The 19084-nt window shown below is 39.1% G+C and overlaps 1 protein-coding gene across 4 annotated transcripts in view; it reads right to left on the bottom strand.

Moving 5' to 3' along the window:
- Window positions 1–18637, bottom strand: part of CDC14A (cell division cycle 14A) — a 79651-nt gene extending 61014 nt beyond the window's left edge. For 2 of the 4 annotated variants that reach the window (XM_075182539.1, XM_075182542.1), the window contains exons 1-3: window positions 18435–18637; window positions 11985–12075; window positions 5047–5122 (exon numbers count right to left, since the gene is read on the bottom strand). In XM_075182539.1, the coding sequence (XP_075038640.1) occupies window positions 5047–5122; window positions 11985–12075; window positions 18435–18477 (210 nt within the window). In that variant the 5' untranslated portion in view covers window positions 18478–18637. The remainder of the gene's footprint in view (window positions 1–5046; window positions 5123–11984; window positions 12076–18434) is intronic. The other 2 variants (XM_075182540.1, XM_075182543.1) reach the window with 1 other exon arrangement.
- Window positions 18638–19084: the final 447 nt, after the last annotated feature.

The following is a 19084-nucleotide window of genomic DNA, read 5'->3' as shown; positions in this document are numbered from 1 at the left end:
TGTCACGTGCCAGAACTGCTGCCACTGGTGCAGGACTTACACAAACAACCTCATCCTCATCAACATTCTCATTAGCGCCCTCGTCGCCTACACAAATCTCCCCCTCATCCTCTTCTATTTCCATAGTGGCATCCTCAATTTGTGTATCACCGGCTACACTCGGGCTGTTCAGGCACACATCAGCAGAACTGCTGAAAGGGTCACTCTTTCTGGGTACACTAACAGAATGCTCACGATTAGACATCCCACTGTTGGATGGACTCTCCACAGGGATTGGTGTCATTTCTGATTCAGAGCAAACATTATCCTCTAATGCCTTACTGTTATCTTGCAGCTCGGCTTTGACGCGTAACAGTAGTTGTGCACCAATTGTAGGCTCGGTAACTTTTTGGGATCTGCCACTAATAGAGAAAGGTGAAGGCCTCATTCTCTCTTTGCCACTGCATGTGTAGAATGGCATGTTGGCAATTTTTTTTTTTATCGTCAGTTAACTTTTCCTCAGTTACACTTTTTTTTCGCTTTAACACAGTAAAAAAAATTTTTGGTGTGTGTTTTTTGGATTGATTTTAAAACACCGTGTAGTTTGACATCGCCTTGCCCAGATGACGTACTGGGAACACTACCATCAGCACTGGTGACAGAACCTGGTTGCTCATTCTGCTCATATGTGGACTGCTTTTAATCCATTCTGAGCCCAAAGCACTTGTAGTGTTACAAATTGTTTTAGATACTGCTGACAAATATGACTTTTGACAGCCAGAAATATTAATGCAAAAGAATGGGGGACACCCAAAAAGCACTTGGAGTGCCAAATATTGAAAAAAAAAAGACTCCTCTATCCTCCTCTCTTTATCGATTGTTATCACAATTGGAATCAGAATTGTATTGTCTGTCCCTGCTCTAATTAGCCTGTGACTACACCCTGCTCTCTCCCTCTGTCAAATGGTGATGGATTGCTGTGGAGGCAGGTATTTATAATTTTCAATAAAAATGTTGCATGAACACTGTGTGGTTTATTCTGGGTACTTCACAATTATAAGTTAATAAAGGTTAATAGAACTTTAATAGGTTATAAAGGTTAAAGTTTATAAAGAGTAAATATGAATACATTGCCAACATAGACGCAAAGGGTAATAACACACGTGCTTTATACAAGTGTAAAGGTCTGCAGCCAGACAGGTGCAATACACATCGATACAAAACACAAGTCAGTGATGTGCGGATTCCGCACCACGTGGGACTGGGACAGACATAAAAAAGTTTACATACACACGCCCCCCAGGTCGAGGAAGTATCGGAGGATTGTCGTGGATCGGTCGGAAGTTTATACACACTACACAGCGGAAACGAGATTGTAACGAAAATTTTAAACGGTACGACCAACCAAATGAGGCGACAATTGTCCATTTAGGGCAGACTTTCGACCATCGTGTCACTGCACACACTGACCCGACTTTTGAACGAGCGGTCGTATGTCGGCTGATTGAGCCGATTATTGGACGAAAACCGTGTAGTGTGTTCCCAGCTTAACTAAACTTTTGTGACATGGCTGTTTGTACACAGCCCTACAAAAAAGCAAATTAGTAATCCATACTAATGGCTGGCAGTGTTCTGTGTGATACATATCAAAGTGATGCACTGTAGTTAGCAGATTAAGAACAGAATTACACAAGTGAAGCTTTACATATAAATGGTTCCCTACAACAGTTTCCAGGGACATTCTGTTGCTGACCCAAAGCCAAAAAGCACTGTCTTTCTGAAGACTACAATCACCATCACGTCGCCTTTACTCAGTGTCAATACAACATACGTTTTTGCATGTTATAAGTTACTATTTATTGAAAATAAATATCTAAAGTCCATACCAATCTTAAAATTAGGGGCATTTCCATGGACAGATTTCTTTAAAACGAGAGTATATTTACTAAAGTGCAGGTTTGAAAAAGTGGAGATGTTGCCTATAGCAACCAATCAGATTCTAGCTGTCATTTTGCAGAATGTTCTAAATAAATGACAGCTAGAATCTGATTGGTTGCTATAGGCAACATCTCCACTTTTTCAAACCCGCAGTTTAGTAAATATACCCCTTGGACTGTCCCTGAAAATGAAGGACAGTTGGCAACTAAGCACATGACCCAAGGGCAATTACTGTCACACTGGCAACGGCTGATGAAGAAGTAATGAGGTATGTCCTAAAACTAAGTGTATAATAAATGTACAATTCTCGAAATGGAATATCATTGTCTTGCAGTCTGTGGTGGTAATTTACTAACATAATTGCAAAGTGCAGAACTGCAGTAAGTATACAGAACACCGATGCTCAACCAAGATAGATCTTACACCAGAGTAAATGGGAATAACGTAATGTATTGTCAGATATGGACCTCAGAGTGATTGATTTTATTTGAAGAGTGCTAGAGTTGGAAACTCTCTAGTTCCATGTCACAAGTGCAAAATCCAGGCTACAGTCCAAAAACATAATGGCCGGTTAACTGGCTGTGTGTGTGGTAGGAATTTAGATTGTAAGCTCCAATGGGGCAGTGACTTATGTGAGCAACTACATATTCTCTGTACAGCGCTGTGTAATATGAATGGCGCTATCATCATCATCATTTATTTATATAGCGCCACTAATTCCGCAGCGCTGTACAGAGAACTCATTCACATAAGTCCCTGCCCCATTGGAGCTTACAGTCTAAATTCCCTAATATAGACACACACTCACACACAGACTCAGACAGACAGGGAGACAGACTAGGGTCAATTTTGATAGCAGCCAATTAACCTACCAGTATGTTTTTGGAGTGTGGGAGGAAACCGGAGCACCCGGAGGAAACCCACGCAAACACAGGGAGAACATACAAACTCCACACAGATAAGGCCATGTTTGGGAATTGAACTCATGACCCCAGTTCTGTGAGGCAGAAGTGCTAATCACTACGCCATAGACAATAATAATAATAATAATGATATGGGGAGCCTGTGTATGATAGACAATGACTGCACTCACAAGCCAACCACATTGTTGGGCATGTCCCAAAAAAATCCAACTTATTTCAATCAGATCGTTGTTAGGCATCCCTACCTTTTTGGGACATCACATTCAGCTATACAGATCCAGTTTGCCGACCTATCTGCATGTGTAGCCAGCATTTTTTATTGTTGCTATGTATTATTAAATTTATGTACTTTTACATTATTATGCCAATCTCAGCTAAGCCATATTGAAAACTGGGGTTTATTGGGCATTTACTGGTCATTATTCTGCATAGGGAACCTTATTTCTCTTCATATTTACATTAATTCTTATAAGTAGGCGCTGCTATCTCACTTGCTCTGAAGATGTAACATTTACTGCACATAGACCAGTACATACCACACTGTGACCATATTATCATGGGCCAGGAAATACATTTTGAACACCGATCTTACAGGTATTGTCTTTGTATTACTCAGCAGTAAGCCATACAAAACATAGTTGGTTTCCTAAACTCTTATAAATCCATTTCAGAGGCTGCTTGTTATCGTAAGTACCTGGTCAAGAAAGACGGGGCCCCTGACAGGACAACGGGCGGGAAGGCGATGTATTCAGAAATATTTACAAGCTGGTTGTAGTAAGCTTGTTAAAGGGATTCTCCTCAAATTTCCTAGCTCCGACGCAGAGATTTGTCTTTTGTGTAGAGCACACGGATCTCAGATTCCTTGCACAATCAGAGCGAAACAAGGAGGGGACAGATTATACAATGGGGGAAGGGGAATTCTAACACTGGCTCATTTCATTCCAAGAGAGTGGCCACCTTATTCGCACTTCATCTCCTGGATACAGTCTGACAGACTCATTAATAGGAAATGCTGTACACTATGTACAGTGAGGCAAGTCTGATCAGGTGTGCAGAAAGTTAATGTCAGGTCACTGAATTGTGAATCTAGAGTCTGCAAGCAGCTCTCTTTAACCTTGTACACTGATCATCAGAAATCAACTGCAAGCTCCTCAGGTCATGTGTACATTAATTAGCATATGCCTTAAAAGGTTATTAAAAATATAACACTGACGTTTTATCATCAGAGTAAGGAACACCCCTCCAAATGTGCCAATTTGCGGTTGGATGGGGGTTACCTGCCAGGGACTGTACATAACAGATGGCTGCATGTGAAAAGGGCATTTCACTTTAAAAAATGTCAGTTATAACATGAGAGAAAACCAAGCATTACCAGTAAGAGTTTGAGCCATATTAGGCTAAGGTACACACTGGCGTTAAAATTCTGCATTTAAGCGTTTATGTGTTTCCTAAGCAAGTTAATCACATTTAAACAGATGTGAAAACAAAAATCATTGCACCAAATGGGACGGTACATATTTGGGTTTTTACATGAATTTAACTCATACTTGCCAACTTTGGAGATCTCCTCCTGCCGAGTCCTGGGGTCGTGGCCACGCGAATAGTCATCCTGGCCCCGCCCCTCTGTCAAACTATACCAATTTCAGCCTATTACAGCAGGTGGCGGGGCCAGGATGACGTGGTTAGCTACGCCCCCACCCATTTCACAAATTGGACAGGATGCAGGAGGTTGCCCTACCCTCCCGGGAGACCTCTCAAAAATTTGTGAGTCTCCCAGACATTGCGAGAGAGTAGGCAACTATGATTTAACTTGTGTTGCACTATTTCTTGTTCCAGTTCAGTGCCTCCAATGCAGGTCGATGCAATTGAAAACTTACATTCATCTCAATGGGAGCGCATTTTAAATGCAATGATATGCAGTTAAGAAGAGTTCACCTAAGCATTTCTACATGCAATTGGCTTGAACAAGATAACAGGTTCCTGTTTTGTCAGATGCTTGTTTACGCAAATTGAACACTAAATGCATACCAAATGCATATAAAACATATACACAACGCTGTTTATATGCATTTTTTACTTACATTTTAACATGTGATAAAAAAGGCATTACACACGCCAGTGTATATATTGCCTAACTAACATGTCAGCAGAATAACATTGGAACTATATTATAGGATGCCCACATAGTGAAAGAGTATTCACTCACCTTGAGCTTCTTGTTGAGTTTGCAGCAGTACCTGTAGAGCAATGCAAGGTTCAGGGGACCAAAATCTGCATAGAAACTGAAAAAAAAAACTGTAATTAAACACTATGCGCCAGAGTTTTTTCAAATGTAGTGCTCTCACATTACTGTAACATTAGGGACACTGTTCATACAGATGTTATCCTACAGGCATCTCTTGCCTTGACATCAATATACATTCACCTCCACCTCTCCTGCAACTCAACAGATTGGCATCAATACAACTCTTACACATTATTGTCATGAAAAACAAACTGGACAACATTACTGGATTTAGGGATTATGGGGTCTATTTATGACCCTTCGTTTTTTTTACTTGATACTTTTCAATCCTTATCTCCTTGATAAGGATTGAAAAGTAACGGCTATGTAATAAAAAACTTCTAGGGATAGCAGTGTCGATAATCTGCTGTCCCTGAGAAGTGACTCACCTGATCATCGCAGTCTTTTCTAATTTTTCAAGGCTGCGGTGATCTTCTCTTTTTTTTACTTTTCTTTTTTTTGTTAGTGCGCATGCACCGACCGAATAGATGGTGCATGCGCAGTAACATCCTGGCCGGCAAACTGCAGGATGATTGACAGGGAGGGATCACATGATCCCTCCACACATGCGCTGTCCAGCTCTGCTCTTCAGAGCAGAGCTGGACAGCGCAAAAGTTTTCAGATATGTTAATGTACGCCAGCTTCAGATGGCGCCAGCTTCAGATGGCGTACATTAACATGTAAAAAAAGAGAAAAGTTTCTCTAGTTGAACTTTCATACATAGCGGTTCTGAGCACTTCCCATACACTGTTATGGTGAGTGCTCAGAAAACCGATAGGAAATGCAAAGCAGCAGATATCTGCTGCGATGCTTCAATGGTACATAGTGTTGTTTTCGGGTGTTTACCACAGGAAAAATGCTTGGTAAATAGACCCCTATGTGAGCTAAAAAAAAATAGTAACTTCAGATGGCTTAAATACGTAAAGGAATAAAAAAATGAACCAAAATAAAGAATTGTTTCAGATGAATTTTCATCATCCTCTTCATCAGTTACAGTACATAGTGCCACCAATTCCGTAGCACTGTACAAAGAATATTTGTTTTTCACATCAATAATTTATCCACAAATACTAACCTGCCCACAATATATCACTGGGGAAAAAGAAGGTTTAAAGCTTGATAGAAAAAGAACAAATTACTAGTGGAGAAAGCCCAGTAATTCATGGGTTCCTCAAACAGCACAATGAAAAGCTGTATAGAACATTTACACTAAATGCTATGTGTAAGAGACTACGGTTACCTGACCAGCTAAGTATTATAAGTGTTACTAATTACTCCACAGAAAATCCAGATGCTCATCTGAAAATCAGCAAATGACTTATGTACTTGTAGGTAATGGAGAATTCCTGTAACATTCCATTTCCTCTAATGCAGTCATTTCAAATTCAAATGAAACAAAGGGAAAATATTAGTGGGTAAATCCCAATGAGGTCTACACATTCTCCTGTTACACATTTTATTATAGGCTGCATTCATACTTTCAACACCTACATTATAATCTGCTACACCCCCCATAGAACTGCTACACAATCTACAAAATAACAAGGAAAGGAACAGGATGCTTCATTAAAAGTCATAGCAGAGGCCAAGGGCTCCTAACTAGATGGGTGATAGACACATGTGGAACATATGATATTAGTTTAGACGCAGGAGAGGAAATGGGGAATTAATAGAGGTTTGGAAAAGGGGAGGGATAGATGAATGGGAGTTTGGGAAGTGGAGAATAGGAAGTATTATAAGATCAGAGGTGGGTAGGATCTGCTACCTATTGTGCAGTTTTGGTTAACCATCATTTGTTCCACTATTCACTGCCCAGGAATGCATTCCCAAGGGTCCCTCACACAGACTTGTCACTGTGTTACAGAGGCACAATGAAAACCTGTGGATAGGAGAGCTGCAGCTAAAGTACACGGTACACCTCTAGTCCAGCCTTCAATGTGTAAATTAAAGTGGATAGGAGAGCTGCAGCATAAGTATACGGTACACCTCTAGTCCAGCCTTTAATGTATAAATGAAAGTAGAATCCCAATCATGTGACCCGGATGACCACATGATCCGTTTGGCTAATCAGGATACAGCTCAGTAAGCTGTAGATACAATCTACACTAGAAGATATAAGAAACTTTACTGCACATATAAAACAAGTTACCAGACTCATAAATCTCAGTCTTACTGGCAGTAAAGCAGTTACTTTACATCTGTGGGTCTTTATAAAACACAAGTGACCATATGGTGACATGGGGATCTTTCAAAGTCATTGTTTCACTGTCAGGGCCCCTAATTCCTAAACCACACTATTTCTCAAAAGTATTTATGTCTCCAGCTGCATTGATTTGAAACAACTGGTAAGCAGGGCCTAGTTCCCATCCCTGAACATCGGTCTCTTTTTTGCATTTATATCATCATCATCATCACCATTTATTTATATAGCGCCACTGATTCCGCAGCGCTGTATAGAGAACTCATTCACATCTATCCCTGCCCCATTGGAGCTTACAGTCTAAATTCCCTAATATAGACACACACACACTCACACACACAGACAGACAGACAGGTAGAGACTAGGGTCAATTTTGATAGTAGCCAATTAACCTACTAGTATGTTTTTTGGAGTGTGGGAGGAAACCGGAGCACCCGGAGGAAACCCACGCAAACACAGGGAGAACATACAAACTCCACACAGATAAGGCCATGAAACACACAAACCATTTACCATCCAAAGCTCAAATACTTTGGTGGCAATATATAAAATTATTATTATTATAAAAAAAACAGTACTTGTACACACAAATATGTTAAATGCATATGTGTTCATACAGTAAAGCAAGACAGTAACGGTATACCTAATACACCCAAAATACTTCAGGGGCCAGAAAACAGTTATAAATAATACCTCCTCATACAATTTTAAAAAAAGTTTAATACCCCAAGTATCTGCATATGTCTAACATAATATCAACAAATTTACATCTAAATGCATGTCTTTATAGGAATCTGTATATATAAGTACGGAAGTTGCTTTTTTATGCAATTCCTGTGAATGTCTTAAGTTATTAGACATTTTGTGGCTTATTATCAAATTACATCTGCTACTAAAATAACAGGCTGTTTAGTAACTGTAGAGTTTCCACTGGCTCTCTTCTGATTACTTCTTCCTGTCTGTGCTCTGTTATTTATGTTCCTAGACTATTTCTCAGCCTCCACAGGACAATGAGATCTGTGCCCAATGACAGCAACCAATTGTGTTTCCAATATCCATTGTACTTGGCACCATTTCAACTTGATATCACAATGCATGCTGGGAGATAACAACAACCCTGACATCAGACTCCCTGAAATGTATTGGAGCCTGCATTTCTGAAACAAAACAGTCAATGATAGTTTTCGGATCAGAATATAATCAATTGGATTGTTTCCATAGGTGACTGTATTTGCAGTGGGTGACTGTATATTTATTTACTGACTGCACTACATGGAGCTCACATGATCTGATTTTTCGGTCCAACTGCCGGATGACCAGATTAGTGCAATTGGTCAAGGCCATGAGTGGCCAAACAGGCCAAAGATTTGCTCATTCAGGGTCTGATATAGAGTCAGATGCAATTTACACTAAATTCGTAAGTGTAAATAGCATCCCGTAATTTACATAGTATTGAGAGTGGCACAGACGTTCTTTAAAGTGAAATGCCCTTTTCACATGCAGCCATCTGCTATGTACAGTCCCTGGCAGGTAACCACCATCCAGCCGAAATTGGCACATTTGTAGGGGTGTTCCTTACTCGGACGATAAAATCTTTAGGGCAACACAGTGGCCTAGTGGTTAACACTTCTGCCTTACAGCACTGGGGTCATGATTTCGATTCCCGACCATGGCCTTATCTGTGTGGAGTTTGTATGTTCTCCCCGTGTTTGCGTGGGTTTCCTCCCACATTCCAAAAACATACTAGTAGGTTAATTGGCTGCTAACAAAATCACCCTAGTCTGTGTGTGTGTGTGTGTGTGTGTTGGGGAATTTAGACTGTAAGCTCCAATGGGGCAGGGACTGATGTGAGTGAGTTCTCTGTACAGCGCTGCGGAATCAGTGGCCTATATAAATAAATGCTGATGATGACGATATCACCAGTGCTGGGGGAGTCTCACAATGCATTGCCTTACTTTAACAAACCAGGTTTTCTCTGCCAACCACAGGGCAGATGTGCCGACATCACTGTTTACGAGAGATACCAATTGAGATTAGGTTTTAGCATTGATCTGTAATTATTTATTTTGTACTTATAAGAACGGCTTACACAAACTGTCAGCCTGTACAGGTCTCTCAAACATTATGAAGTCAAACATTTATACACTGATCAAATGATGAGCAGTATGGTCTCAATATCATAACTCATGTAAATGAGTAGAGTCTTCTATGGTTTCCAATATCAAAGCTGTTCATATTTCAATGTCTTTACAGGCAAATGAGACACAAACTCCCTTTTTTTATACATCATACTAAAATGAATATAGAACATGGGATAAATGTTGTTCATTTGCATTCAACATTCTGTTTCTACTATAGAACTATATACTAAAATGGCATAATATGAAAATCTTTGGAAAAGCAACTTCTTTTTAATTCTTATAGGTGACAGAAGTATGTTTTTCTTTTATTAGGTAGAGTAGCATTCCCTATTTGTAACTCAGTTAATCTTAGAGGGATAACAAAAGCCAATGAAGTAACAATGATGAGGACTTCTTCAGAAAAGTAGGCTATGTATGGCATCAACTATGTTTCCAGAGATAACTCCAAGTACCTCATTACGGCTGAATATTTACAAAGTTCCCCATCCCATATCTACAACAGTGTATCCTTCTGTGCAGTGGTCGAAGTGGAAATTTAGAAGTGGCGGCATGGAAAATGTAAGCAAATGAAATTTGATAGTGTTACAATGAAGGCAGTAAGAGAAGAGGCGGTATGGCATACTACCATATACCAGCCTAATTCATCATCATCATCATTTATTTATATAGTGCCACTAATTCCGCAGCGCTGTACAGAGAACACACTCACATCAGTCCCTGCCCCATTGGAGCTTACACTCTAAATTCCCTAACAAACACACACACAGAATAGGGACAGTTTGATAGCAGCCAATTAACCTTCCAGTATGTTTTTGGAGTGTGGGAGGAAACCGGAGCACCCAGAGGAAACCCATGCAAACACAGGAGGGAGAACATACTTCTATCACTGCTTATGTGTACAAACTTGAACAAAAAATCATTAACTCGTATAGTAAGTTAAATGAAATGGTTGAATTCCCCTAGATTCCATCTGAGTTTCCCCCAAGGGCAATCCTGCACTAGACCACAATATAGTCTTAGTTGAGTGACCAAATTGTCTTAACCACTGCCAAATAGATATTACACCAAGCCCAAGTTACATTATGCAATTTTCAAGTATTTAGAACGAATATCAAAATGACTAAAACTAAAATTACGGAGGAAACAATGACAGTAATCTTACACTTACTCCTTAATGCTCCCATCTAGACCTACCCCATGTACTATGTAACATTATAAACGTTAATTTTTTTTGTCTGTTTTACAACTATGTGTCAGTGTGTAACCTAAAATAGCTAAATACATTATTTAAAATAGTAAATCTACAACAAGCTTGACATGTGACTGTAATTTACTGTAGTGTTCCCTTTACACGAAAGATTGGTTCATAACACACAGTGTAGGAACAAAGGAGTGTACTGTGATAAAAAGAACTAATATAATATCTGGGCAATATCTGTCAGACTGGCTTAATAGGCAGTTAGCTAGGGTTCGTAGTTCATTCAGTAGAACTATTTGGTTATGCTGTGGGTGTTATTTCCAAGGTTAGCGCGAGTTTCTTTTATGTAGTGTGTTAAATATCTTTTATCTTTGTAAACTCCGTCAGTGCTATTAAATACAGTATTGTTCAAAAATCTATGTGTGAATTACTACCTGTGGCAATACCCAGCCCTTAGTTCCTTGAAGGGGTCTATCTCGGTGAGGGCACCGTTTAGCAAACTCTGAGAGTGGCCATAACTATAGTTGGACCCCAAGAGAGGCCTCTACCCCTGGTTATCGTGACAGGGTGATATTAGGAAACTGGAATGACATAACACCTTGGGTGGTCCCAGAACCACTGTGATGCCAACTGGTCATGCCAAATGAACTTAACATGTTGGTAATTCAGTTGGAAGATGACTGCTTATCATTTGTATTGTATTAGTGCTCATAAAAGGTGACTCCACTCAAAAATAAGACGTTCGTTTTGGATGGAGAAGAAAAAGAAGGAGGTACAAATTTTACTTACCTTTCTTCCAGTTTATCCTGATCCAGAGGATCCTCCTGAAGGCTCCAATTGTCCAGGACTGCAATCCTCTCTCCTGCTAAGTGAGCAGTGTTGTCAAATGTGTAATTTACGGAGGCGTAGCGTTTACTACACAGTTGCCTGTTCAGATCAGGCAAGCAGTAGCAGGAGAGAGAAGCAAAGTGCTAGACCATTGTAGCCGTCAAGGGGAGCCACCAAATCGCAGTAACGTTACGCAGGAGGTTAGCTAACTCCATATTTTCTGTTATCTTGGTGAACTCCACAAAAACTACATTTATATTTCTCACAACTGTTCCTCTGAGAAGTGTTCCTAATGTTTGTAATTTTGCAGATATTTCTAGGTATTTTTTCAACTTGTGTATTATATTTAATTTGTATGATATAAACTAACTAAAAATATATATTTTTTTATTTATTATATTTATTTGTTTGGCTGAATTAGAACATGCATAACACACAGCTGCATATAGAACTGCACAAAAAGAATACAAAATAGAAATAAATCCACACTTACTTCTCATAAACAAGTTCTTCATCAGTACAAAAATAATGAGTATTTACTGTACTTTTTGGTTTGTTCCTCAAGGTTGCAAAATATAAGCGATCTAAAAGGAAGAACAGATCATTACACAAACTTACAATACTAGTATGCAACTGTCCCTTGTACTGGGAAATGTAAAGTACAGTTTTCTGCTATATTATTACCATATACGCATTAATAACACACACACACACACACACATTTAAACCATACTTGCCTCCTACTAAAAGACTATGGAGTATATTAACTAAACTGCGGGTTTGAAAAACTGGAGATGTTGCCTATAGCAACCAATCAGATTCTAGCTGGCATTTTATAGAATGTACTAAACAAATGATTACTAGAAGCTGATTGGTTGCTATAGGCAATGTCTCCACTTTTTCAAACCTGCAGTTTAATAAACATACCCCTATGCCTTGAAACTGTTGTATTGGGAGAAGATGATAACACCTCAATAAGGCTACTTAGCCACGTGCGTTAAACACCACTAGTAACAGCATGATTTTTAATGCAAGTGGTTAAGGGGCATAAGACAGACAGGGGTGCTTTGAATATGGACAACATCCAAAATAATAAAGAAATAGGATTTTATTGATTATCCAAAAATGTAAAAGCACCATATCAAAAGTTGAACAATAGAAGATAAAATGAGTCAATTAATAACCATCGGTATATGACGAGCATACAAAAAATAGTATAGGGGCAGTGATACAGAACATAATTCCACATACAACACGAGGGTCACAAAAACATGAAGTGTTCATGCTGAAACATTATTTTCTGACAGAAAAATTGTTTATATTTTGTCAGTTTCTTTCCAATTATACAATTTGTAGGTTTTTGTAACATTTTTAATGTAGTATGGTAAACTTAAAATGTTAGTTTTTAGAAGTTGTGGTGTATAGTCACTTTAAATATTTGTTGTGCAAACAACTATAGACTATTACCATGCCATTTGAGTCATGTGTGTGAGTTGTTAACTTTAACATTAACTTGTCCCAAGCAGCTTTATTATCTTTTGGATTAAATATTTTTGTGACTAACATTCTTGTATTGTATGAGGTAATATATCATTGCCATTAAACTCCCTTTTGTGTGGTGATTACATACTTATGGTGATCAATCAGCTATTAAACTTATATTGTTCCACTTTCTATGTTTATATTTTGTATATAATTAATGAAACTTTGTCTTATAAAACTGGATGTTTGAAGTGCGTACCTTTAGTTTTCTTTAGGTATTTCACATTTTATTTTGAGTACTCCCCATTTTTACACACAAATATATCTGACACTAAGACTTATTTTTGGTTCTGCTCCTTGCATAAATTGTGGTAAATTCAAATATAATTATATAGTCATCTGTTATTATTTATATTAGACAAGTATAGAGAGATTTAAAAAAAAATAGAGTTAGTGTGCCTTTAGTGCTGAGTATTTTTGGCTCTGTAAAGTAAACGGTGCATTATATTAATTTGAATCTGAAAATCTAGCATGGTTCTTGAAGAATCTAACATCACAAGAAAAAGTGTGTCACTTTACACAATCCTAATTGTGCCTCATAGGCTATGGTTCAAGAAACTAGGTGCATTTCCGCAAGGGAAGCCTTCGCTGCACCCAATTTAGCCTATTGGCCAATGCAAGCTCCACCATCTTGTCCCACACTTTGGTGAAAAACTAGGTGCACCAGCAGAAATGATGACATCTGATCTTGCCATACACAGTTTTTGAGCACTGTAATTAACCTAAGTATTCAAGTTAACATATTTCAAGAGAGTTCTACTGAAAAATGTTAGAATTACTACTGAAAAATGGTATTTGCAGTTTCGACTTGTCACTGAATATTAATTTGTTCCAAATCAATTTAATATACCTGTTATAAGAACAGTACATTTTCTACATAGGTCACCTATTGTTATTGTGAGTGACTCTTGTGGGGGAGTAAATTCAGGGGTAATCGATGATTTTCGGGGACAAGTAACTGCATTTTTGGAAAAAATATTTCACCAGCAGCACTGACAATACAGTACACTATAACATGGGTTAGAAAGCCAAAAATTGCATTTTGCACCAAAAAATACATTTTAGCAAATACACCACTTGAGATCCAAATGAATGGCCTGTGTTTTCTACACTAATGACAAGTACAGAAACGGTGAGTGTGTTGTAGGTGTAAAATGTGTAAGAAAACAAAAAGGGAACAGTTAAATCAGACAGACAATACTGCAGTACTGTTTTACACAGCTATGTAGCAAATGCAGTGCACACATGAGTGGACAGTACCCTGACAGTCTGGTTAAATAATGGTTACAGGGAACATCCACAGATGCTTTCCCCTAGTACAATGTAGGAAGAATGAGTGCTGTGAGACTACAAGCTCCGTTTATAAGGCTGTAGATGTGTGACATTTGTTGATGACTACTGATTGGTTCTTTATATTCCAGGTCCTGTAGTTGGCATGATTCTCCACTGTTATCTGTTCAGTGAATCTTCACAAGCAACCAAAATGATTTGTCTTATCTCTAGTTCTTTGAAGGTGGTTGTAAGGAAAGAGATAATTTTGTAATACCAAGGGTGTAGTGTTTTTTTCATGAACAAAAATACAGAAAAAATATTCTTATGTTTTGGTAAAATGAACTCCATTCACTTTAATTTATTAAATCACCAGCACCGTTATGTAATGTAATTTTATGGTAACTAAGAGCCCACTTCTTTCCCTCACTACAAAATCACAAAACAAAAAAACCATCAGAAGGTGCCGGCATTTGGAGTTCAGGCGATGCCTTAGGCTGGTTACCCACTGGCATTGAGACACTGCATGTGAAATGCGATTGACATGTGGTGAGTAAGCAGCGCTTGCATTTGTGGTGAGCACAAGAAATTACAGTAGGCGATGTCCAAAAGACGCAGACACCGCCGCAGACTGCACGTGTGAGTGGGCATGGGGTCATTGGAATGAATAGCTTTCATCCCCATACTTGTTTGCATTTAGAACCACTAATAAAAGCATGATTTTAAATGCCTGTGGGCAATTGGCCTTAATAGGCTGACCAATGTTGATTAGAGCAGGTACGTTAATCAAAGGGAACCCTGTTCCATAGGTGTCACACAATTTTGGTGGTTATGAATTATGTGAATAGAAAAATCCCCAAATTTTGTTTTATGATTATCGTAGATTTGTAAGGCGCCACAGTGCTCTGCAGCATCGTACAGTAGGGAAAACAGGACAAACATAAAACAGGGACATACAAGGTAGACAAAATAAATGCAGACATGAAAACAAAGAGTATGAAGGGCCCTGATCATTAGAGAGTTTACATTCTAAATGGAAGAGGGCACAGCTGAAACAAGAGGAGCTAGTGTGGCTTAGAGTGGAGATTCTGATAGTTGTGAGGGTGCATTAATGTGAATAGCGTTATCAAGGATAAGGTCTTCGATGAGCCTAGTCTGGAAATTTACATGTGAGCATTTAGAATGACTCCTGAATAGACTTCTAATAGCTTTATATTTCACAGTAGCAGGTGCATTATCCAATATCTACATTTATAAACTAGAACTTTATGCCTATAGGCAGTTTATAAAGATACTGACTCAGCAGAGTAGGCCCTCATCAACTTTAAAACAGTCTTTATTAAAAAAAAAAATATTTAACCCAATAAATACCTTGCATCATCCAGCACTACAAACAATATTAGCTGAAACTATGCATGCAATAAATAATAGTATAATTAGTATAAAGGGGATTTTATTACAAAAGTTGTTTCTGTTTTTCTGTAACATTTTGTGTATAATAATAATGTGTCATCCTTAAATGCAAAACAGAAGACAGGTGTTAGGGACACGAACTCTGAACTATCAGCCATATTTCAAGCAACTGTGATATTGCAGCCGCATTAAAAAGCAACAGTGTTCTACATGAGCGACTGACATGCTGCGATATGAGCATTTAAATATCAGTTGCATTGTAGGCAGAGGTAATGCAGAAGCAGAGACAGTTTTCTTCATTGATTTTTACTAAACTGGACAATAATGGCAACACAGGATTTAACTTGCAATCAGCAATTATACAACTAATACCTTGTTTGTGACAAGGACAGGATGTTACATGACCTCATTCATAAGTTGTAGGTTACACACCAAAAATGATAGTGTACAACGGAGATATTATGTTGGGGGTGGTTTAGTGTACCACCTAGAGCCATACTTGCCAACTCTCCCGGAATGTCCGGGAGACTCCCGAAATTCGGGTCGGTCTCACGGACTCCCAGGAGAGCTGGCAAGTCTCCCGCATCCCGCAATTGCGGGACTAAAATGCTGCGATTCGCGTCATTTTGGCCCCGCCCTGCTACAAAACAGCATATTTGTCGCAGGGGCAGGACCAAAGTGATGCGTTTGGCCGCACCCCGCCCCCTCCCACCCTCTAGATATGCCCCTCTCCTGGACAGACCTTGCTAGAAGTCAGTAAGTATGCCTAGAGCATGCCATGTTTTATATGCATCTGCCCAAAAGCAATGTGTTTTGTTGGCCTATTAAACAAGCCCCTAATCCCCTGAAAACAGTATTCGAGGGACCAGTACAAATTTAAGCATCCCCTCTATTTATAACTAGGGGATTGCAGCAGATATCTGGTGTGGTTCCACTGTTATCGTATGGGGACTGCTATTTTTCTAATTCAACAAGTCCTGAAAAACAAAGATTTTCAGAACTTGTGCCGATGGCCATCTGAAGATGCCGTTAGCCATTTAAGCCTAAGGGGAGAGCATTTTGGTAGAGGGATCTTCGGATTCCTCACCACATCTTACCTGCTCTCCCCTCTGGTGACTATGGCAAAGGTGGCCACTGTGCGATAGTGACCACAGAAGAGAAAGGAGAAAGGTGTTCGCCTGGACAGTCATTTATCGTAACAGCTGTCCCGGCAGAACACTTTTAATAAATGGTCATGATCTTTTATTCCGTATCATGGTGATAAGGAATGAAAATGACAGTGTCACAAAAATGTTAATTGTTAAATGCGCCCCTTGGAAACCAATCAAATGTTGGCAACTGTGTTTTATGCAGGTTGGTTCGAGATACCATTGTGTTGTTACGTACACTATCATCATCATCATCATTTATTTATATAGCGCCGGCAAATTCCGTAGCGTTTAACAATTGGGAACAAACTAACAAAACAATACTGGGTAATACATACAGACAGAGAGGTAAGAGGGCCCTGCTTGCAAGTTTACAAACTATGGGACAAATTACATTGTGAAATGATGTTACTTGTCACTCAACCATGTCTGTGTAATAAAATAATAATTAAGGTCTGCTTAGGATATGGGCTAGTCTGGAAGCTATCATTTACAACAGAGACATACTCTCAAATGTAATAGTAAGGATGACTACACAGTGCTTTGTATTTAGACTTGAAGCTATTTGTATTTGTTTTGACTTTGCACAAGTTCTACCACAATTCATTGTTATTTTATATGGCTGAGCAAATTTATTGCATTTTAAAGACAAACTTAATATCTGTGCTCATGAAAGAGTGTACACTTTGACTGACCACAGGCGGTGACGAGGTTAGGTTTGAGACACCCTTCTGTGTTGCATTACTATGGTAACAAAGAAAGTATGAGGCTACAAGACACAAAATATAGGAAGTGGACCCAATGAACAATTCAATCTAAAAGAAAATTCAGAAACTTTATTGGTCACATAATATATCTGCTTCATAATGATCTCTACTTAAAAATAAAAAATATATTGTATTTAACAAAATAAAAAAAGTTACCAAAAAGTCACAGCAAATACCAATGAGATACTTCAGTCTGAAGTTTTCCACTCTGTGAAGTGTTGACTAGGGCTGAATAATAGACAATCTCTGTTATTTGTTTACTTCTGATGTTTGTGATATTAGTTTGACATTAACAACTTTAGCTATAAACATTATTTAACTTAGGCTTGTGAGTATGTAGTATTAGGACTGGAGTGCAAAAAGCCAGTTTAAGATGTCAGATTTTAAAAACCAAAATTTGGGGTGAAGGGAAATTCTGTGTAATGTTCTTGGTCTAACAATTCTGCTGCGATTGGTCATAAGAGATCTCTCATGTTGGGTACAGTGACAAGGTATTAGGGACAGTTAATACGGATCTGGGTGAGTCAGCATGGGGCATGGTCTCTACGCATTCTGGCTAAAGCTTGATATAATGACTTCAAAGACTAAGGAAGGTTTATATAGAGTGTGTGTCATTTAAATAGACTTATGGCATGAGGCACTGTGCAAATAGAATACAAAGGATCACAGCTTACCCTAGTACATATACCATTGTATGGACTATACAGCGTGAATATAATGCACTGCAGACAATGTATAAGGGAAGGACAGAAGTACAGCAGTGCACGCACACAGATATAATATATAAAGTACGCAGCCGCTCACCCTTGATAATCTCCGCTGCGCTTATCAGCTCCTGATTCTCCATCCCCAGTTCACAGGGAGATCGCTCCTACTCCTGGCATTGCCCCCAGATCATCCAGCTGTCCCGTTACACTCTCAGATTACTCCTCCTGTCCCATCGTCTCCCTCCCGTCCTCTCCCCCTGCCTCGATCTCTGCCGTTCTCGCCCCCCGGGTCTCTCAGCCTCTCCCCCAGCCTCTTCTACTAGCTCTCCGCTGTCTTAAAGTCGCACGTCTTGGTAACCGCCAGCCAATCCCCGGCCGGGCTCCGTTACTAAGGCTTTGTCTCGTCTGACCAATCAGGGAGGGGCAGGGCGTTCTAAGGCTTAACCTCTACAGTACTGCGCAGCAGTCAGCGAGTGGCTCATAGTAATAACTCAGCATCCGGGAGGTGTAATTAGTGGTAATACAGAGGGAATTCTGTTTGTTATTAGTCACAAGATATTAGTAAAAAATACCTGATCATTCCATCTGTCACTTCACATTAATATGTAGTTACCTGCACATCTATGTATAATATAGAAGCAAACTGGGCAATTATGTATAAGTTTATAGGGGACAGTTGCAAGAAGAATAGCACTGTACATTATTGATGGTGCTTATTTTAAAGTACTGCACATATTGTCATCAGTT

This window comes from Mixophyes fleayi, chromosome 8, assembly GCF_038048845.1.
Source record: "Mixophyes fleayi isolate aMixFle1 chromosome 8, aMixFle1.hap1, whole genome shotgun sequence".
In the NCBI taxonomy this organism is placed as follows: Eukaryota; Metazoa; Chordata; class Amphibia; order Anura; family Limnodynastidae; genus Mixophyes; species Mixophyes fleayi.
This window is presented reverse-complemented; position numbering and strand designations above follow the sequence as displayed.